The 18,893-nt window shown below is 34.9% G+C and overlaps 1 protein-coding gene across 3 annotated transcripts; it reads left to right on the forward strand.

Annotated features, from left to right (window-relative positions):
- The first annotated feature begins 8,583 nt into the window (after positions 1-8,583).
- On the forward strand, positions 8,584-13,354 carry LOC18423956 (F-box/FBD/LRR-repeat protein At1g13570). 3 transcript variants are annotated; one of them, XM_088854769.1, is made up of 5 exons: positions 8,584-8,667; positions 10,933-11,078; positions 11,324-12,273; positions 12,607-12,771; positions 12,877-13,354. In XM_088854769.1, exons 2-5 carry the CDS (start codon positions 11,030-11,032, stop codon positions 13,207-13,209), a joined length of 1,497 nt encoding a protein of 498 aa, XP_088710895.1. In that variant the 5' UTR covers positions 8,584-8,667; positions 10,933-11,029; the 3' UTR covers positions 13,210-13,354. The 3 variants fall into 3 exon arrangements, with proteins under 3 accessions (XP_088710895.1, XP_020531880.1, XP_020531873.1); XM_020676221.2 differs by lacking the exon at positions 10,933-11,078 and having other exon boundaries at positions 8,625-8,667; XM_020676214.2 differs by lacking the exon at positions 8,584-8,667 and having other exon boundaries at positions 10,894-11,078.
- The last annotated feature ends 5,539 nt before the right edge of the window (positions 13,355-18,893 follow it).

Raw genomic sequence — 18,893 nt, forward strand, 5'->3', positions numbered from 1 at the left:
CAAATTTTAATTTTAATTTTTTAAATATGTCGTACAACTTCCCCTAAATCACCCAAAAAGCCAAAGCACCCAAAATGAAAAAGGCTTCAAAGCAAGTTTGATAACATTAACACAAACAAGTCTATTACAGGCTTTACCATGTGAGAATCCAATGCCAACCATAATGGTTTCATAACTTCATTCCTTTCCTAGCATGTGGTCGTATTTTTCTTATTAGCATATGGATATCTTGTTAGTATTGATATACATCATTATGAATACATATCAATGCGGATATGTATTTGTATGGGTATATATCTCTTAACTAAGTGTCTCTTAATTATGATAAGATTAGTTAGTAATTATCCATAACTGTTGGTATTTATCTTTAATTGTTACTGGCCGTATATTTATACGAGGTCTTATATATTCTTAATTAATAAATAAAAAGAGATTTCTTTGCAGTATTATGCGTTCCTAATATGGTATCAGAGACCTAGACTCTTCAACCTAAGATCTGAGCTCACCGACCTCAGATCTGAGGTCGGAAAAGTTTATGAGACTATGTTTCCAAAAGGCCACTTGCTCTCGTCGTTGTTTTGCATCGACTTGCATTGTTTACTCTCGTCACCTTTTTGCATTGAATTGCATTGCCTGCTCTCGCCTTTGTTTGGCCCAACACTACACTAGCAATCTAATCCCCTCCTTCCCAAAACAATATAAGAGAACTTGCACCATCTATATACAAAGCCCTTGCTTCTGATCAATATGCATTTTGTTCTCTTGCACTTTGAATGTGCTTTATATAAGAAAGGCCTTTGATTCCCCCATGGGCTTTGAGGGGTTTGAAAAGCTGCTTGAGATCATATTCTTGGAGCCCTTGGTCTTTGCTGACCCCAGAGGTCTTGGCCTTTTGTGCTCTATCTCGCAGTCAAATCGAAGAGATCCTTGACTCTATACATTGCACAATTGTCGACTCTCTCTCTAATGAATTCCTCTACTCTTATGTCATCTCAGAGTCAAGCCTCTTTGTTTACCCCAACAAAGTCATACTCAAAACTTGCGGGACAACCAAGCTTCTTTTATCGATCCCTTCAATTCTAAAGCACAAAAACTTCAGCTCTCCTCTTCATCCAAAAACTTTAGCTCTCCTCTTTGTCCATGGTTGAATCAACACTTTCAGTTTAGTGAGAGAAACTCATAGACCGATGAAGCACTGCCAAAGGCCGCCGAGTCGTGTTTCGACTCTCTGCCGAGTCTATTTCAACTCTTTGCAAAACAACCTTTATCTTTGTTTTGGCTTGTGTTCTGGATTGCGAGTTGCTAAATCTGTCTCAAACTACGAGTTGCTTGATCTATCTCGGATCCACACCGAGTTATATTGGCTCTTTCAAGTGCCATGATGTCTTGTTCAAGCAAGAAGCCACTGCTTCTATTGGTCTTACCATGCACGTGAAGACCTAATTATGCAACTTATTATTCAAACTCCAGTTGCTTTGTGAAAAAACATCTTGAGTTTGAGGGTGAGTGTTAGCGTATGGATATCTTGTTAGTATTGAGATACATCATTATGAATACATATCAATACAGATATTTATTTGTATGGGTATATATCTCTTAAATAGGTTTCTCTTGATTATGATAATATTAGTTAGTAATTATCCATAACCATTGGTATTTATGTTTCATTGTTATTGGTCATATATTTATACGGGGTCTTGTATATTCATAATTAATAAATAAAAATATATTTCTCTGCAGTATTCTGCTTTCCTAATACTTCCCTCTATATATAGAGTTGAATGCAGGGTGCTTGGACTCGGCCGAGTAACTCGTCTCAGCTGCTTCAATCAAAAGTCAATTTTAAGAAGCTCTTTATGGTCCCCTATTGATCTGTCCTCCAAGGGGAAGTTTTACAATTTCTTTAAATTATTTTATTATTTTTAATATTAGTATTTTAATATATTAGTGATAGGAATGGAGAGCGGGACATTTTTGAGGCATTTGCCGCCCCAACCACAGGTACCCCAAACTGATTCCCCTGAAAATGAGCTAATATACTTCTGTTCTAGAGCTTACACCACATAACTCTTTTCTAGGCTGATGAAGCCATTATAGTTACTCGTAAATCTTGCTATTAGTGGTTGACATGATATCATAATTGAAATGATTTCTCCCTTATTTAAAAGGAAAAATATCTGCATACCTTTTATTTTTTAAGTTTCATTTCACAATAAACCCAATGTTTTAAAAGATTTCTTGGAGCATGAAAATTGTAAATTTTTTTTTTTTAACCCCCTGAGCTAATTTAAACTTGTTTTTTTAGTTCAAACCAATTAAAAAAGACATGCCTTTTATAAAAGCAATCCTTCCAAACTTTTAGAGAGAGAGAGAGAAAGGCATCATGTAGGTAAGAGGTTATCGGGAAGAGAAAGAGCTTCCAAACTTCTAGAGAGATAGAAGGGCTTCATAGAGGTGAGAGGTTACTGGGAGGAGAAATAAAGGTGTTTGGAGAAATATAGGAGGAGAGAGAGTGAGAGAGATATAGGAAGATAGAAAAAGATAGAAGTTTTGGGTATATAAGTGAAGAGAGAGAGAGAAATGATTGGGTTTAAAAATAGAAGTTTTTCTCCCATTTGTTTGGATTAAAAAATAGGTTTAAAGTGGTCAAGGGGTTAGAAGATATTTTTTGAAACTTTGGGTTTATCAAGAAATAAATCTAAAAATAGGAGATATAGAGATATTTTCTCTATTTAAAATTGTCATATTGTTGCAACCAATGTTAAAATAATCGACTTGGGATTGAGACTCGGTCCCTGTTCGAGCCAAGTAAAGTAGGCGAGTCTAAGTAGACTTGCATGAGTCTTATCTGATCTTAAAATTTCATAAAAAATTAGAGAGAGAAAGAGAGTGATAACATATGGTGGCTATGAGAGAGAGAGCACTTTGCGCACATGTCCAAAAGATAGCTTTCGACATGTCACCCAAGAGCTAGAGAGAGTGAGAGCATGGGGCTCATATTTAACCAATCTCTCTCTCTCTCCCCCCCCTTGGCAACATCTCTCTCTGAGGCGCATTTAGATATCCCTTTATTTCCCTCCCCCGACCTTTATCTCTCTCTCAAACATATTCACAACCTCACCCTTGCTTGGTGGGAGAGATGAAATAAGGGTGGTGGATTTTCACCCCTTTATTGATAGGGAGAGAGATGAAAAAAGGAGACAGAAATAAAAGGCTTTAATGCCTTTGTTGACCATCTTTGATCTTTTTTTTGGCCCTTAATTGTAAAGAAATAAAAGAAGCAAGATATTGAGATTTACTGGTTCGAAATTGCCTAGGTCTATGGAGCGATAAAATTCTCTTCTATTAATCAGAAAAATACTATTTAAGTATGGAGAATATAAGAGTTTAGAAGCTCTTTGTCACAAGCCCTATAATAGGGTTTTTTCTCTATATAGAACATCGAACCAAAGTCAACTGAAAAAGTCACCCTTTTCTCTTTATTTTCTATATTAATTTTCTCTTTTTACAAAATATATTTTTTTAACAAAGAAAAAACACCAAATGAGTGATTGATGATGAAGCGAAAGTAAGGTAAGTGAGGAGATAACCCAAAGTAGGATTCTTAAGTTGTTATTTAGCTGGGCGAGGTCATTAAGTATTGCCTGGGTATTTCCAAGGTCCATATCCTTCTCAATATGGGAAATGTTGTGAAGATGGCTTTACTAAAAGGAAAATTGTTTCATGCAGGTTGGACAGCATTTCTACATATGCGGTCCAAAAAGTGTAAAGCATCTATTTTAAAGATGGATGCAAGTAGGTGTTCCATCTAAAAATAATGGAACTACTAGTCTAAATGTTTTCTTATCAGAATTGTTATTTTTAGTTTTTGAAATTTATTTATTTATTCATATCAATGATCTTCGTGTTAGAGATTACATGTCCTTAAAAATTAAATCCTAAAATCCATCTCAAAAATCGATTTATCAAGAGGCCCGCATTTCTGTATATGCAGGCTTGGCTGCATAGAAACCGGGTCCTTATTAAAAAGAAGAATGCTATACATATGGGAACATCCAGTGGACGGAATTTTTAAGGTAAACTTTTGATGGTAGCTCTATCTAATTTGTTGCTTGTAGGAGTGGGAGGTTTAATGAGAATTATTAGGAAATATTCTTATTTCTTATGTGGGATGGAATCCATGTAAACAAAGATGAGGCTGATCTATTGTAGGGATTGAAACTTTTTGAAGATTACATATTGGCAATAGATTAATGGTAGGTGATTCGCGCATTGCAATCAACCTCTTGGTCGTGTTGTCACGGTACCTATGAAGATCATACATATGGCCCCTTGTGATGTTGGTATTTTATTAGGAAGTAAACCTCTATTTAGGAAAAGAGCCTGAGCTTAAATGGTTAGCGCTTGGCTATTTACAATGCCACATCCTAAGCACAATTCTTATCAAAAGTAGGGGCCCTCTCCCCTTTAACTCACCCAACAAAAAAAAAAGTAAGCCCTTGTTTACTTTAAAAAAAATAGTTATACTCATTAGGGATTTAGAGAAGGGTGTGGTTTTGTAGAAGCTGCTGACTTTAACAGTCAAAGAGGGTGCACCTCCAAATCCCATCAAAAGATGTAATTTTAGCGTTAAAAATCCATATGGTAGTTTGAAATCTATTTTTATCTCTATTTATGCAAGTTAAAGCTTAAAAATTGTGCGAATCTAACAAATCGGATAACACTTAAAAATGTTAAAAATGGTCGATCCAAACACTAAGTTACAAGATGCACCTCAAAGTTGAGATGATCAATTAAAAAGGATCTTATAACATCGAAACAACCTTTTCTAGTGGGTTTTTTGAGGTGGGCCTTATTTATATATAATAAAATCAATGCCCTATATAATTTTTTTCCCTTTAGAAAAGGGTGTCACTTAAATGAGGTGTTAACTTTAAACACGCGCACCTCCTAATTCTGCTAGAAGATACACTTTTGGTGCCAAAAAACCTATAATGCCCCAAAAATCTACTGCTACTCATAATTATGAAATTTAAAGTTTAAAAAATCGTATTGATTGAGCAAACCTATAAACATTTGAAAATTTTTAAATAGATGGTCTAGATAATGTGCTATAAGATGCACTATCTTTAGGACTAAACTTTTTTATATTTGCCATCTCTATACATCTCAAGATTGATATGATCAACAAGAGGGTTTTCTAATATCAGAACAATCATTTGAATGGATTTTTAAGGTGTGCATTACTTTGAGTATAATATAAGAGGGACGTCTTATCTAAAATGTCTTATCTAAACTCTTTCCCTTATGTTAATTATATAAGCGTATGGTTTGTATAAGGCTAAGACCCTAAACAATCAAATTAAGGCGCACCTTCCAATAGTGTTGAAATATTTTGTTTTAGGATCACTGATCTTTATAATTGCCTGAAAATTTATTTTTATATCTAATTATAACATTTAGATATTATAAAATAGTGTAAATCGAGAAAATTTATGAACACTTGAAATCTTAAAATTTTTATTGTCAAGACTTGAATTCTATGTTTTTATCATAGCCATACATCTTGAGGTCAAGATGATTGAATTTGAGGGATTTCAACGTTGAAATAACATCTTCTAGTAAATTTTTGAGGTGTGCTTTAATTTGATTGTTTAGGGCCTCACCCTTTTATAAACCTTTTCCATCATATAATTTAGATTTCCAACATAGTTTTTGGTTTGGAAAATGGATACAATAACATCATTTACTTTTAGTGTAAAATTTGTGATCATTATTGAGTGTTATATGTGAAATTAAGTGGTTGGAAATATGTAATTGCTTGGCCATAAAGTCCAAAAAAAATTATGAATATTATGACATCCTTCAATCTATTGAATTTCACATCCAATGACTATGAGTAATTGTGATCTCTTTATACCAAAAGTAAATGGTTTTATAGTATACAATCCATTTCAATTTTTAACATATATAACATGCTCCTACAAGATCATATTGTACAACAACTCCCTTGGGCCAAATTGGTACTTGGGAGATTTTTTTTTTTTTTTATTATTTGAAATTTTAAGATCAATCTAAGAATCAATAGATAAATATTTTTTTTTTTTAAAAAAAAATGGATTTTGAGCTCTTAAACATCTAGGTCCTTCCTCAAAAATTAGACGGTTCCTATGCAATCATGGGACGTCATTTATTTTTGGCACATAGAAGATGCGAGTTAAATTTTATTTTATTTTTTTAGTTTGAGGTTAGTCATTGGTTTCTAGATATTACATCCCCAACATTTTGAGATCTAAAAAATATTGTTAGGAGTGAGCAGATGAACAATATACTCCTATGGGAGTAGGAAATATTTTGAATTTAGTTTTTATCATATTAATTTAAAAAGGAAGCAATTTTTAATTTAATAAAGGAAAATTTATCTGACATAGTGGGTGTAAGAACCCACTGACCCTTCAATGTTCATAGATGGACATTGTGTAAAGCGCACTAGATCAAATAACATATAGATCAAATAACATATGGATGTTGTCAAAAAATCCAAAAAAAAAGTGCATTATAAAGTTCAAAATTTTTATTTTTTTTCATATTCATGATCAGCTTGGCCTAGATCATGAATCCCTAAAAGACACCTCCGAATTTTATCAATTTTGGCGTAAACAATTATTGGCATTTGAATTTAGTTTCATTGCTCTTTATAAAATTATGAACTCCAAAAATAATTCAAATCAAGTAGACCCATAAATACATGAAAATATTGAAAATGGATGGCGCAGATAATGTATTGCAAAGGGAACTATTTTTGAGACTCCATATCTCACTTTTTTTTTTCCTCCACATTCATACATCTCAATAATCAGATGATCAATTAGCGGTTTTCCAATACCAATAATAATAATATATATATATATATATATATATATATATATATATATATATATATATATATATATATATATATAGTTTTTAGAGGTACACTTTAATTCTATATGTTAATGTTAATGTTGTAACCGCATATAAACTTTTTTTTTTTCTTATTGAAATAATATCGCTTCTATAAAAGAAAAAGTTTATATAAGGTTGAGGCCCTAAACAATCAAACTAAGCGTGCCTCCAAATTTTAGTAGAAGCAGTTTTTTCGATGCTGAAAAACCCTTAAATCCAATCTTCTTGACCTTGAGATACATGGATGTCAAAAATAAATAGAGACTTCAAATTTTGAAAATAGTGCATCATGTAATGCCTTATTTAGACTGTTAATTTTCAAGGTTTTTAAATGTTCATAGATCTGCTCGATCTACACTATTTTGAAGCTTTAAATTTTATAATTAGATATGAAAATAAAGTTTCAAGCCATCACAAAGATTTCTAATACCAGAAAAATATTCCGGTACTATGAAAAGGTGCACATTATTTTGATTAATAAGGGGTGTGGTTTGTATAAGGTTGATGCCCTAAACAATCAAAATAAGGCACACTTTTAAATAGTATCAAAAATATATCGTTTCAGTTGGAAAATCTTTATGATGACTTAAAAATTTATAAAATTTAAAGTTTAAAAGTAGTGTCGATCAAATAGATCTATGAACAAGTTGAAAAATCTTAAAAACTGACAGGCTGAAAATTCTATCGCACGATACACTATTTTCAAGACTTAAAATCTATTTTTTTTTACGTCCATACATTTTTTAGGTCAAGATGATGGATTTGACGATTTTTGAACATTGAAATAATTTTTTCTAATGGATGTTTTAGGTGTGTCTTAATTTAGTTGTTTAGGGTATGGCCTTTATATAAACGTTTTCTTTAATAAAAAGTTTGTCATTTTCTATTTTACGTGGCACGTGGATACGAATATCCACGTTTCAAATGGCGCGTGCGTATCTATTTTGAAAAGTGGGAAAAACTTTCACAAATTTAGTATAAGTATCTTAATAATTTATTTGCATGCTTATCTCTAGATTTTTCTATTCTTTGAATAGGGTTAGGATATGGTTAGGTTGGATAAGAGGGAACCCCCTAATTTTAAACCCTTCTAAAAAAGAGTTGACAAATGACACAAACAGTAACAAGAGAATAAATGCAAAAATCTTTTTCATTAAGTTGTATACTATGCAGGCATTTGAATTTTGAAAACAGCATTGGCACCTTTCTAACCGTAGGATTAAAAGAGTAGATGGCTACGGCGATGTCATCAAACTGTTCCAAATTGAATAGTAGCATGGACACCTTTTCTCAAATCCATTGAATTGTTGACTCTTAATTGACTCCCATTGGTTGGCCATGCACACTTGCCCAAGCGACTTCGTAGAATCAGACACTCCCTCTCTCTCTATCTTTCTCTCTCTCTCTAAAAGGTTAATTTGGATATATACATCTGTAAAATTAATTTTTTTTGGAGTAATACAATAATCTTGTAGACTATATTGTTCTGTAGTCCATAGTTCTATTACTCTCCCTCTCTCCACTACCCTTCATCTACTGATTAGACGGTGATGATTGTTTTGGTGCTTAGAGTGGACATTCATTTCCCCAATTTTCCCTCCCTTTTTTTAGGCCCATTAATTTTTTTTTTGTCTCTTTGCTAAAAATAGGTGGCCTTAGGGCTATTTAAACTGTTGTATGGTGGTTTCTAGGAGCATCACACCAGAGGACTCTTGAGGCAAAGTAAGTTTTTTTTAGTTTGTTTATTTGTTTTTTTAGTGTAAGTCACTGCAATTTTTTAGTCTGTGTCTGTGTTTTAAAAATATTATTTTTCTGCTAAAAAAATGTTTCTTTTTTCCATTGGTGTTTCTCTCTAGGCTTTGTACCTAAGTCAACTTGTGTCCTTTCAGTTTTTGAAGTGTTGTTCCCTCAAGTACTTCTCTCTCCTCTGTCTCCCTCTCTTTTTCAACTTTGAAATACCTTCTCTCTCTATATATCTCTCTATGTGAACTTGATGTGATCTCTCTCTTCCATTTGAACTAGTTTGATGTGCTCTCTCTCTCTCTCTCTCTCTCCCTCCCCATTTGCACTAGTGTGATGTGATCTCTCTCCATTTGAACTACTCTTATGTGATCTTTCAGCTTCTCTCCATCTCCATTTGAACTACTATTATGATCTCTCTCTCTCTGTATCTCTCTTTCTCTCTTTCATTTGAACTGTTTTTCTTGCTAAAACATGCTGAAGTTTGGAGAAATGGTGCGATCTGGTGCACTATGAATTTTTTGAAGCTAAGTGATCGACTTCTTTCTCGAGATATTATTTTGCATGTTTCTATTCTAATATGTAATATTTGTTTCTCATATTTTTGCACGTTTGTATTCGAATTTGTGATAGTTGTTTCTAGTGAATGCCTTAAGGCTCGTTTAGCTCATGGTTTAAGCTCTTTATCGGCTTTATATTAAACTGATATTTGCAACTAATCTAAGTTTGCATGTTTCTATTCTAACATGTAAAATTTGTTTCTAATGAATCCTTTAAGACTTCGTTTAAAACAAAGAGCTTGAGCTCTTTCTTGATTTAAATAAAGCTACTATACTGAAGCAAATCTAAATAGGTTTTAGATTAAGCTGATATTCTGCAACAAATCTATTTTTGCGTGTTTCTATTCTAATTTCTAATAGATGTTTAGAATGAATGCTTTAGGGTTCGTTTCATGAAGTGCTTAATCGGTTTGAGACTAAACTACTATACTGCAACCAATCTAAATTTGCATGTTAATATTCTACAAAGTAATATTTTGTTTGTAATAAATGATTAAGCTCTTTATTGGTTTTAGATTAAACTGATATTCTGCAACAAATCTAATTTTTCAAGTTTCTATTCGAATTTGTCATAGAAGTTTAGAATGGATGCTTTAGGCTTTGATTTTGTAAAGCGCTTAATCAATTTCAGATTAAACTGGCATTCTGCAACAAATCTAAATTTGCATGTTTATATTCTACAATGTAATATTTATTTTTAATGAATGATTTCTCTTCCTTGGTATTAGATTAAACTGATGTTCTGCAACAAATCTAATTTTGGATTTTGTCTTTCCTAATATGTAATTTAGTTTCTTTTGAATGCTTTAAAGCTTGTTCAGCAAATTGCTTAAACTCTTTCTTGATTTATTCTACTATCTAATATTTGTTTCTAATGAACGAATTAATGCTTGAGTTTGCATTTTTAATTGATTCCGGGTTGTATGAGGATTCATATAACTTTCAGCCTGTTAGGGTTACAGATGGCGCTTTAACTCTGGTGTTAACTATGCCTCAATACCATAAGATATTGCATTACTCAGTTCTCCTTAAATTTTTTGGGTATTTCAATCCTCATTCCTCACTTGCTAGATTCATGGCACATATATTATACAGTATTTGTTCAGGTCGGGTGTTTCATTTGTTTCATTATATTAATATATCATGTTAACTCCAGCATGAACACAAGATTATCTAGTGTATTGCATTGATAAAATTTTAGGCCGTATTCACTTGCATTATTGGGTAATATTACTAATAATACTCTCTTTTTAAGACATTTTTTCATCTTAGTAGTATGCAATTTAGACAGTTGGTTTGTCAAAATAAGGACATCTGTTTACGTGATTCTTTGTCTATTTGTACCTTTTGTTCGGATTTGTTGCTTTTTGTATGGAAGCTATAATTTTCCCCTAATTTTGTTTGTATGTTATCTACTGTTTGAATTCGTAAATAGAGAATTTTTTTGATCAAGTGCTTTCTCTGCACGAGGTGAATTTTAATCGTAACTCGTACATTTTTTTTTTTTTGGGGTATTACATATATGGTTGCATGCGTTAGATTGTCATTTTGGCATTCTTGCTTAACTCTTCCTCATTGACATCGGGGTATATACACCTTCGATTTTTAGGACAAGGATGTCAATATGTTTCATGAGAGTTCTTAAACTGGCAAGATGGAATTTATTGTGCTTTGCTTCTTTTGACAGGGATAACATGTTTCATGAGAGTTTCTAAATTGGCTACCAACATACCTCAATGTTTTATGAGAGTTTCTCATATTGCAGCTGAGGAACCTCTTGGGCTATGTTGTGTTGGATTTGCAGTTCTACGTCAGTTCTTAAAATGAAGAAATGTATTTTCTCTCTCAAGCCTTCTGATTTTGATTCTGATGCCCAGCTTTACACAGCCTTATGATTTTTAAATCTCTCTCTCTCTCTCTCTCTCTCTCTCTCTCTCTTTCTCTCTCATGCGCTGACACACACATACTCACACACACAAACCTGGTGTTCTGATTCTTGGCATTTTTACACTTCTGTCTCAGATTCTGCATTTCTTTAATATCTTACTTCTAATAATTGTGTCTTGGTTGGTTGGAAGCCGTAACGATGGATGGTTCTAGTGCTACACATGGCCCTGATAGAAGGAAGGTTAGAGTAATAAATGAGCAATGTCGTGATCGAATCAGCTGTTTACCAGATGTAATCCTGAACTCCATTCTGGCTTTATTGCCATCAAAGGAGGCTGTTCGCACTTGTATTTTATCAACGAGATGGAGGTTTTTATGGACCTCCATACCAAACCTCGACTTGGAATGGAACCCCAGGGACTCGGAATGTAAAAATGAAGGGACCTTTATTCAATGGATCGATCGGGTCTTGCGAATCCATCAAGGGCCCATTCATAAATTTCGTCTCTCTTGGCCCTTTCAAATCTCTTGCAGGTCATATGTTGATCAATGGATCCTTTACTTAACAGGAGCGGGCATAAAAAAGCTTGATCTCAATCTGCACTGGAAATGTGAAGCTCCTTATCAAATCCCTTATTGTCTCTTTGAATGCGAGTCATTGAAGGTTGTAAGGTTTCATTCTAATCATCAGTGCACTTTTAATCCTCCTTTGAAATTTGAGGGTCTTAGCTCTCTTGAGACTCTTTCCTTGATTGGTGTTTTAATCTCAAGCGATTTTATTCAGAGTCTGGAATCGAATTGTGGTCATCTTAGGAGCTTATTTATAAGCAATTGCCATTTTCCGAATGTTATTGTAAGCTTGTCTTCCAAAGGTCTCCAGCTTGAGAGGTTGACTCTGAACAATTGCTTAGACTTCATACTCATTGATATTCCAAGCCTCAAATCTTTTAAAGCCACCACTAATAAACTGGGTTTGACACTCTTGAGTGCTCCGAATTTGGTGGATGGCTCACTTTCTGTTGTTCTATTGGATGATGACAAATTTCACGAGGCAGCTGTTTCATATTCTCACCTTTTCCTGGAAATTCTTTCAAAGCTGTTCAGGGTGGAGACCCTTTGTTTACTTCGGCATTCTATTTTGGTAAGCCTTCGTTCACTTTTTAGTTATATTTTCAAAAGGAAAGCATATCATAATCTGATGGAGTGGTTTATGATACTCCAAAGGAGCATCTGCCTTCAGCTCCCAATGAGGGAAAGTGAAGATTTACTATTGTCCGTCATCTGGGAGAAAAAGCAGATTCTTGGAGTACTGTATAACTGCTTACTTATGGTGTGCTTTTCCCTCTTGGGAGAAGACTAACATGTTTTTTCGTTTTCACTATAAGACCTATGTGCTAAATGTGAACAGTGCCTTTCTTGGTTCTTTTCCCTTGAACAATTTTGCTATGCTCTCAACCTGTGTTATTTTCTTTAGTGTTTGGCAGCACTGATATTTTATGAGGATGGGGAAGTGCACCTTCCGCGTTACAGAAATCTTAAGAAATTAGAGGTAGAAATGAGATTGAAGGTCTTATCTGAGATTGAAGCAACTGCTTTCTTCTTTAAGAGCTGTCCTTCCTTGGAGGAGCTTATTGTTACGGTCAGCTTTCTGAATTCTAAGCGTTTGTTTTTAGTTCATCCATAGGTCTCTTCCATTGCTTTGTGTTCGTGATTTTTTCTCTAATATCTTTGAAATGTTTGACAGATAAACCATCAGAGCTACTATTCTGAGGCCGAAGAAGGTTATGATCAACGCCTTGATGGGATGGGTCACACTACAATGTTTTTTGAGGAATCTGTTCGTTCTCTGGTACACCTCAAGAAAGCCAGTATACGCAACTTCACAGGAAAGAAGGCTGAGATGGACTTTATGAAACTTTTGCTGTGTAATGCGCAATCACTCAAGGAGTTGTTTCTTATTCTCGATAAGAGATTGTACCAGGGGAAAGAAATTGAGCAAACCAAGAAGACATTTCTGGTCGAGAGGGCTCCATCAGAAGTGAAAGTAGTTTTGATTTCACCCAATATGCAGAAATAGTTGCTAGTTCTGTTTTCACCTAATATGCAAATATAGTTGCTAGTTTTGTTTTCATTTAATATGCAGAAATAGTTGGTTGTTGCTGAGGTTGTGCTCGTCTATTTTTTAGAAACTTTACATGATAATGGAACTTGGTTTTTACTCCTGTTGGGGATGATTTGGAAGGTTGGTTCTATACTTTTTTGCCTTTATATCTCTAATGTTGAGCCAATTTATAATATTTAGATGAAATCATACTATGTCTAGAAAGAATTGATTGAAATACAAAAGAGAGAAAAGGAAGCTTGATTGGGGTGACGGTGGCTGCTGCCTACATTACAGAAACTTGCCATGTTTGTATGCAAAAGCCTGCCGCACTTGATGCGGTGGGTTGTATACTTTCTGTTGTTCATCTACAAGTGAATTTATGCAATTTGTTTTCTCTGCCTCTAGAAAGAATTGATTGTGGTGGGGAAGATGGGGATGTCTATTAAACCTTCTGTTATGCTTTATCAGTTTTTCTAGTAAGCAAATTTTGTGCAATTACAAATCCTCATTGTAGGCTGTCAATGAGAAGTTGATGGAAGTTATACTATACCGCCTGTTATACTGCATAGATATAAACATATCCCAAATTGGCCGATGTCAATGACAAATGGCAGGTGAAAGTTGTTTCTCCTCCCCAAATTCTGATGGATTTGGAGCTGAGAAATGATGGGCCAACCATCGGGACCTATTTATATCCATGCAGGATATATACCAGACGTACTGAATTATTAGTCCCTTTACTAAAAGAGAATCTTGCATGAAATAGTTTCAGGGAAAGTTTGGCATCCTCTATCTATTCAGGAGTAATAAGTCATGATTGGGCAGGCTTTGGTGATGCCGATCATTCTGGTTTTAGCCTATTTCAAAACTGTAGTAAAATGCCTTGTCGCAATAAATCAAGACATAAGTTTTGGTTAATTCAGTTTTAGTCCAGAAAAAAGGTAGTAAAAGAAGTGGCAAAAAATAACTAAGTGCCAAAAATAGCTGAGTAGAAGGGCTATCATTATTTTGGCTTCAACTGGAAAGAAACTATGAAAATGGGTGCACATTTGTATGGTTTCCTGGTGCATTTGTTGGGAGAGGGTTGCTGAAAACACTAAATTTCCAGTAAAATAAAGGAAACTCTTCCTTCGTAATTTAAGCAATCAAATACCACATTAATAGTAAGAGCCTGCCATTTCTCATAAGTGAAACTCATTCTACAATTTGAAATTGACATTTACGTTATGAAAAAGTTTATACAAGGGTGAGGCCCTAAACAAGCAAATTAAGGCACAACTTAAAAATTCACTAGAAGAGATTGTTTTGATGCTGAAAAACCCTCAATTCAATCATCTTGACCTCAAGATGTGTGGACATGAGAAAAAATAGATTTCAAGTCTTGAAAATAGTGCATCTTGTAATGTATTATCTAGACCATTAATTTTTAAGATTTTCAAGTGTTCTTAGATCTTCTCATTCTACACTACTTTTGAATATTTAAATTTCATAATTAAAGATGAAAATAAATTTTTAGGCCACCATAAAAATTTCTGGTACTAAAACAACATAGTTTGGTACTATATGAAGGTGCACCTTTTTGATTGTTTAGGGCCTCGGCCTTTTACGAACCACAACCTTTACATCAAGACACCTCCATATTTCATAAGTGACTCATTCTACAACTTAAAACCGTTTAAAGCTAATTATGAATACCAAATTCCATGATATCTTTGGAGGATCAAATGCAACAGCCTTGTGAAATTTGGAATCAGTGGGAGGCGAATCATGGATGGCTTGATGGGTTGAGAGAGAGAGAGAGAGAGAGAGTTTGCTGCAATAAGCCAAGTTTGATGTATGTAATATAGAGGAACTTAAGGTGATTTTCAGTTTTTCCAAAAATAATGATATATTGTTGCTTCTTCTTGTTGGGAAGGGGAGGTGGGATGTGGGCCAGTGGGTTAAAGGATCCTTACTCATTTGAATTGATAAAAGAAACAAAAATACATTGAAATTTACCTCTGGAAAGAGCAGGGAGATGTATCATGAATAGAACAAACAGGAAGCAAAATCAGGAGGCTTAGTCTGTGTTGACACACACATCCACTTTTTCTTAGCTAATGCATCTGCAACTGTGTTACCTTCTCAATGGACATACAAAATATGCCAAATCCTCAAGCCACAGAATGTGAAACAGTAGCCATCTTTATTCCCATTCTTCGGGGGATGCAAGTCTTTCTTTTTAGATGAAGAATCATAAGAGAAGAATCAGTCTCCATCACTAATTTTACAGCAAAGTTCCGATGTTAATTGAGCACCAGAATTCCAAGCTTCAACTTCCGCAATATTATTACATTCCACTCTCAAAGGAATACTAATGCCTCCATATCCATCTTGAATCATCCCAAACGACCCAGAGTGCCCATAGACGATGATCCATCAATATTTAACTTCTACCAACCTACTGGGGATGGGGACTGAATGATGTTCTTTATTCTGGCTGCTTTACACTCCTAATAAGTAATTATAAGCTTAGCAACCAATAGTTTTTCCAAAGAGGGAAACCTGTATTTATATACTGATGCAAAATGAGCAATAAAGGAAAGCAATCAAGCCAATAATTGCTGCGGCAGATTCTCATCCCCTCCATACTTTTTCTAGTCCTTTCAATCATATCTGCCAAAAAACAAAGAATATACATGATTCTGAAATCCTTGGAACAAGATTTATATCTGTGCCATATGGTTGAAGTGATCCACGACACAGTCATGCTGGAGCATGTGAATCCATCCTCCTCTTGTCACAATGGACCTCTGAACCAACTTAGAGAATGAACAAATGAACAATAATGCTCCACCTTTGATATAAGACATGTCAAGAAACTAACTGCATTCCCTGCTTTTTTTTTTTTTTTTTTTTCAGAAGTTTGGTAGCTGCTTATGCTAGGTAAGCTACCCACACCATCTTGTCCTAGGATGCAGCTTAATTCACCATGGTTCTGTAAAGTAAGCCTTAGCAGGTTCTTTGGATTTTTTGTGGACTCACTCTCACTTTACTGAACTTGCCACCTTTTAAGTGAATCCACATCAATGTATCTGCACCTAAACAAGAAGAAGTTAATAGGAAGCCAAACAACTATATGGACCCTGGAATTGTTAGAAAGCTGAAACCCTTGACCACATCTATAATTCGATAACCGGATTCAAAATATGATCTTTCTTGAAGTTACTTAAAAATGAGACCATTTAGAATTCACACCTTTAAAATGTTTCTTGGGAAAAGAATACATATTGAAAAAAATAGTTTTAAATAGAGTACTTTTAACTAAGTTCATGACTGTTGGTGCGTCTAGGTGAGTTTCTAATTTCACCTTTCCCATTTCACTACAATCCCTAATGCATTTTCCTTCATGATTTTGGTGTTCTTTCCTTCAAACTGACAGAACATAACCCCATTTAGCTGAGAGAGAATGAGAGAGAGATTGGCTCTAGTATACAATCCTTTCTTTTAAGTCTTAACTAAAGTTGGGTTGCACTTTGTTCCTCCTCTCCCACCTCCTCATAGTGATTTTTTTTTGTTTTTTAAAGATTTGATTGTCATGAGGGAGACGATCAGATCTATTTTGCTGTATGAAAATGTTTATGTATTGCTGAGTTGGAAAACTATTATTTTGAAAAAAGAAGAAGATGAGCTTGTAATTAGGCTCATGCAGGAGTTTAGCAAGGCATGCACGATGAAAGCTGCTTGGTGGATTTTATTGTCTCCTGATTCATTGTATGTGTGTTTTCTTTAATACAGATTGTAATGTGGACTCTATCTCCAAAGGTGGAATCCTCCTCTGATGAGAAGATGAGTAGCTCTAGAAACATGGCATCATCCAGCAAGTTACATGTGTCCCCTGTTTCCCGGGATTCCGAAACACTTGGTGGCTGTCTTTTCTAGCAGAGGTGCATGGGAAAAGACGAGTAAATGTTAAAGCATGGCATCATATAGCAAGTTACATATGTCCCCTTAGTTCCTGGGATTCTTAAATACTCGGCCAAAGTCTTTTCCATCAGAGGTACAGTGGAGCAGATATGCAATAAAGGTTTGGTCAACCCTGCTTTTAGAGCTTTTATAAAATGCAAAAGTGCATTCCATGGTGTTTTGCTTTACATAACCGACTGCTCACTCAACAACTGTTACAAGGGAAATGTGTTACTTGTCCATCTGAGCCTTTTTGGTTTAAACGTTGAGGATATTTTTCATCTATTTTGGAATTTTTCTGCGCCAAGTTGTATGCAGTCTATTGTTCTTTAGAGAGGCGAAGATTTCTAGATGTAATAAGATATGATGCAAACTTCCCTTAGAGGTTAATAGTTTCATGCAGGCATGCCTGTACAAGCCCCCCACCGTCCAAGGTGATTGCAAGATGTTCTTGCAATCACCACTATCCAACTAAGTTGGACGATTAGTTGGATGGTAGGGGGCTCGTGCTGGCATGTGGTCATGCCCCTATAGAAACCACGTCCTTCCATAAATGGTTAAAGTTCAGATTTAGTTTAGTGGGTTCAGGTTTAACATTCAGGAAATAAACAGATGAGTGGGTTTAAAGTCCATGTGGCATGGATTAAATTTTGAGACAATTGGTTTCATATTGATGGAAAGCAATAGGCCATATAAGGAAGGAACTAAGGTTACACGTGAACACTTCTTGATCAAGAAAATCTTGGCCTCTGTGAAAGAATTTGCAGAGGTACACATGGATGGACCTGCGACGTAATGAGAAAAATGTCATCGGCAATTTTGGGATGGAGACAGAAATCAGTGAGTTGGCAGGTCAAAGTTAAGTAGCATGGGATGTCTGTGCTACTAGGCGGCGTAAATTGCATCATTCAGGAATCTTTATTAGCAATGCCAGCTCAGCATGAGTATAGTGTTGGGTACTCAGAATATCTATGATCATGTTTATCCATCATGTGCGGAGTTGAGAACTAGCACTGTTAGAAATAGAGCAGCTTTAAAAATGACATAGCAACTCATCACCCACCGTCCATGGATAAACATGGATAAATGGACGTCAGATCAGGGTACCCAACAATATATTTGTATCGTGTATAAAAATATTTTCCTTGAAGATGGGCTAGGAAGGTTGATGACAGGAAGTGAACTTGAAAAAGAAAAGTTAGCTAAACTTGTAACAGTTTTGACAAATAAGCCCAGTTGCCAATGCGTTAGCCACACACAGTGTTACACCATTTGGAGACTACGGTTCGGCTCGTGAGGCTATCAGTTACCTTTAGCTATATTTTCGTTAACTGCATTACTATATACAAAGGCCTACCATAATTAACTTTATTTTTTCTACATTTAATAGAAAACAGGTAGAGGACCTTCTTCTCACTGATTTATCTGAAAAAAAAAGAGATTTGCATTGGGATAGTATGTACTGGTACACTGTGGGGACATCAACAAGTGATATATTTTTCATCAAGAACCACAGTGGAATCTTCATGATCAAACGGTTGATGTCCCTATGGTGCACCGTGCCCTAGATGCCATGGTGTGTGGTCTTCTCTCTCTTTGGTCATTTGGTGTTGTTGAATATATGGTTTATACGTCATGTCCCCAGAGGTAAGACTGTAAAAGGGTTGACCCTGAGCCCACCTGGTAGGGTTTGGCCTATTTTGTCTAGTCTG

This window comes from Amborella trichopoda, chromosome 13 (genome assembly GCF_054954075.1).
Source record: "Amborella trichopoda isolate Santa Cruz 75 chromosome 13, AtrichopodaSantaCruz75HAP2 v2.0, whole genome shotgun sequence".
Classification (NCBI taxonomy): Eukaryota; Viridiplantae; Streptophyta; class Magnoliopsida; order Amborellales; family Amborellaceae; genus Amborella; species Amborella trichopoda.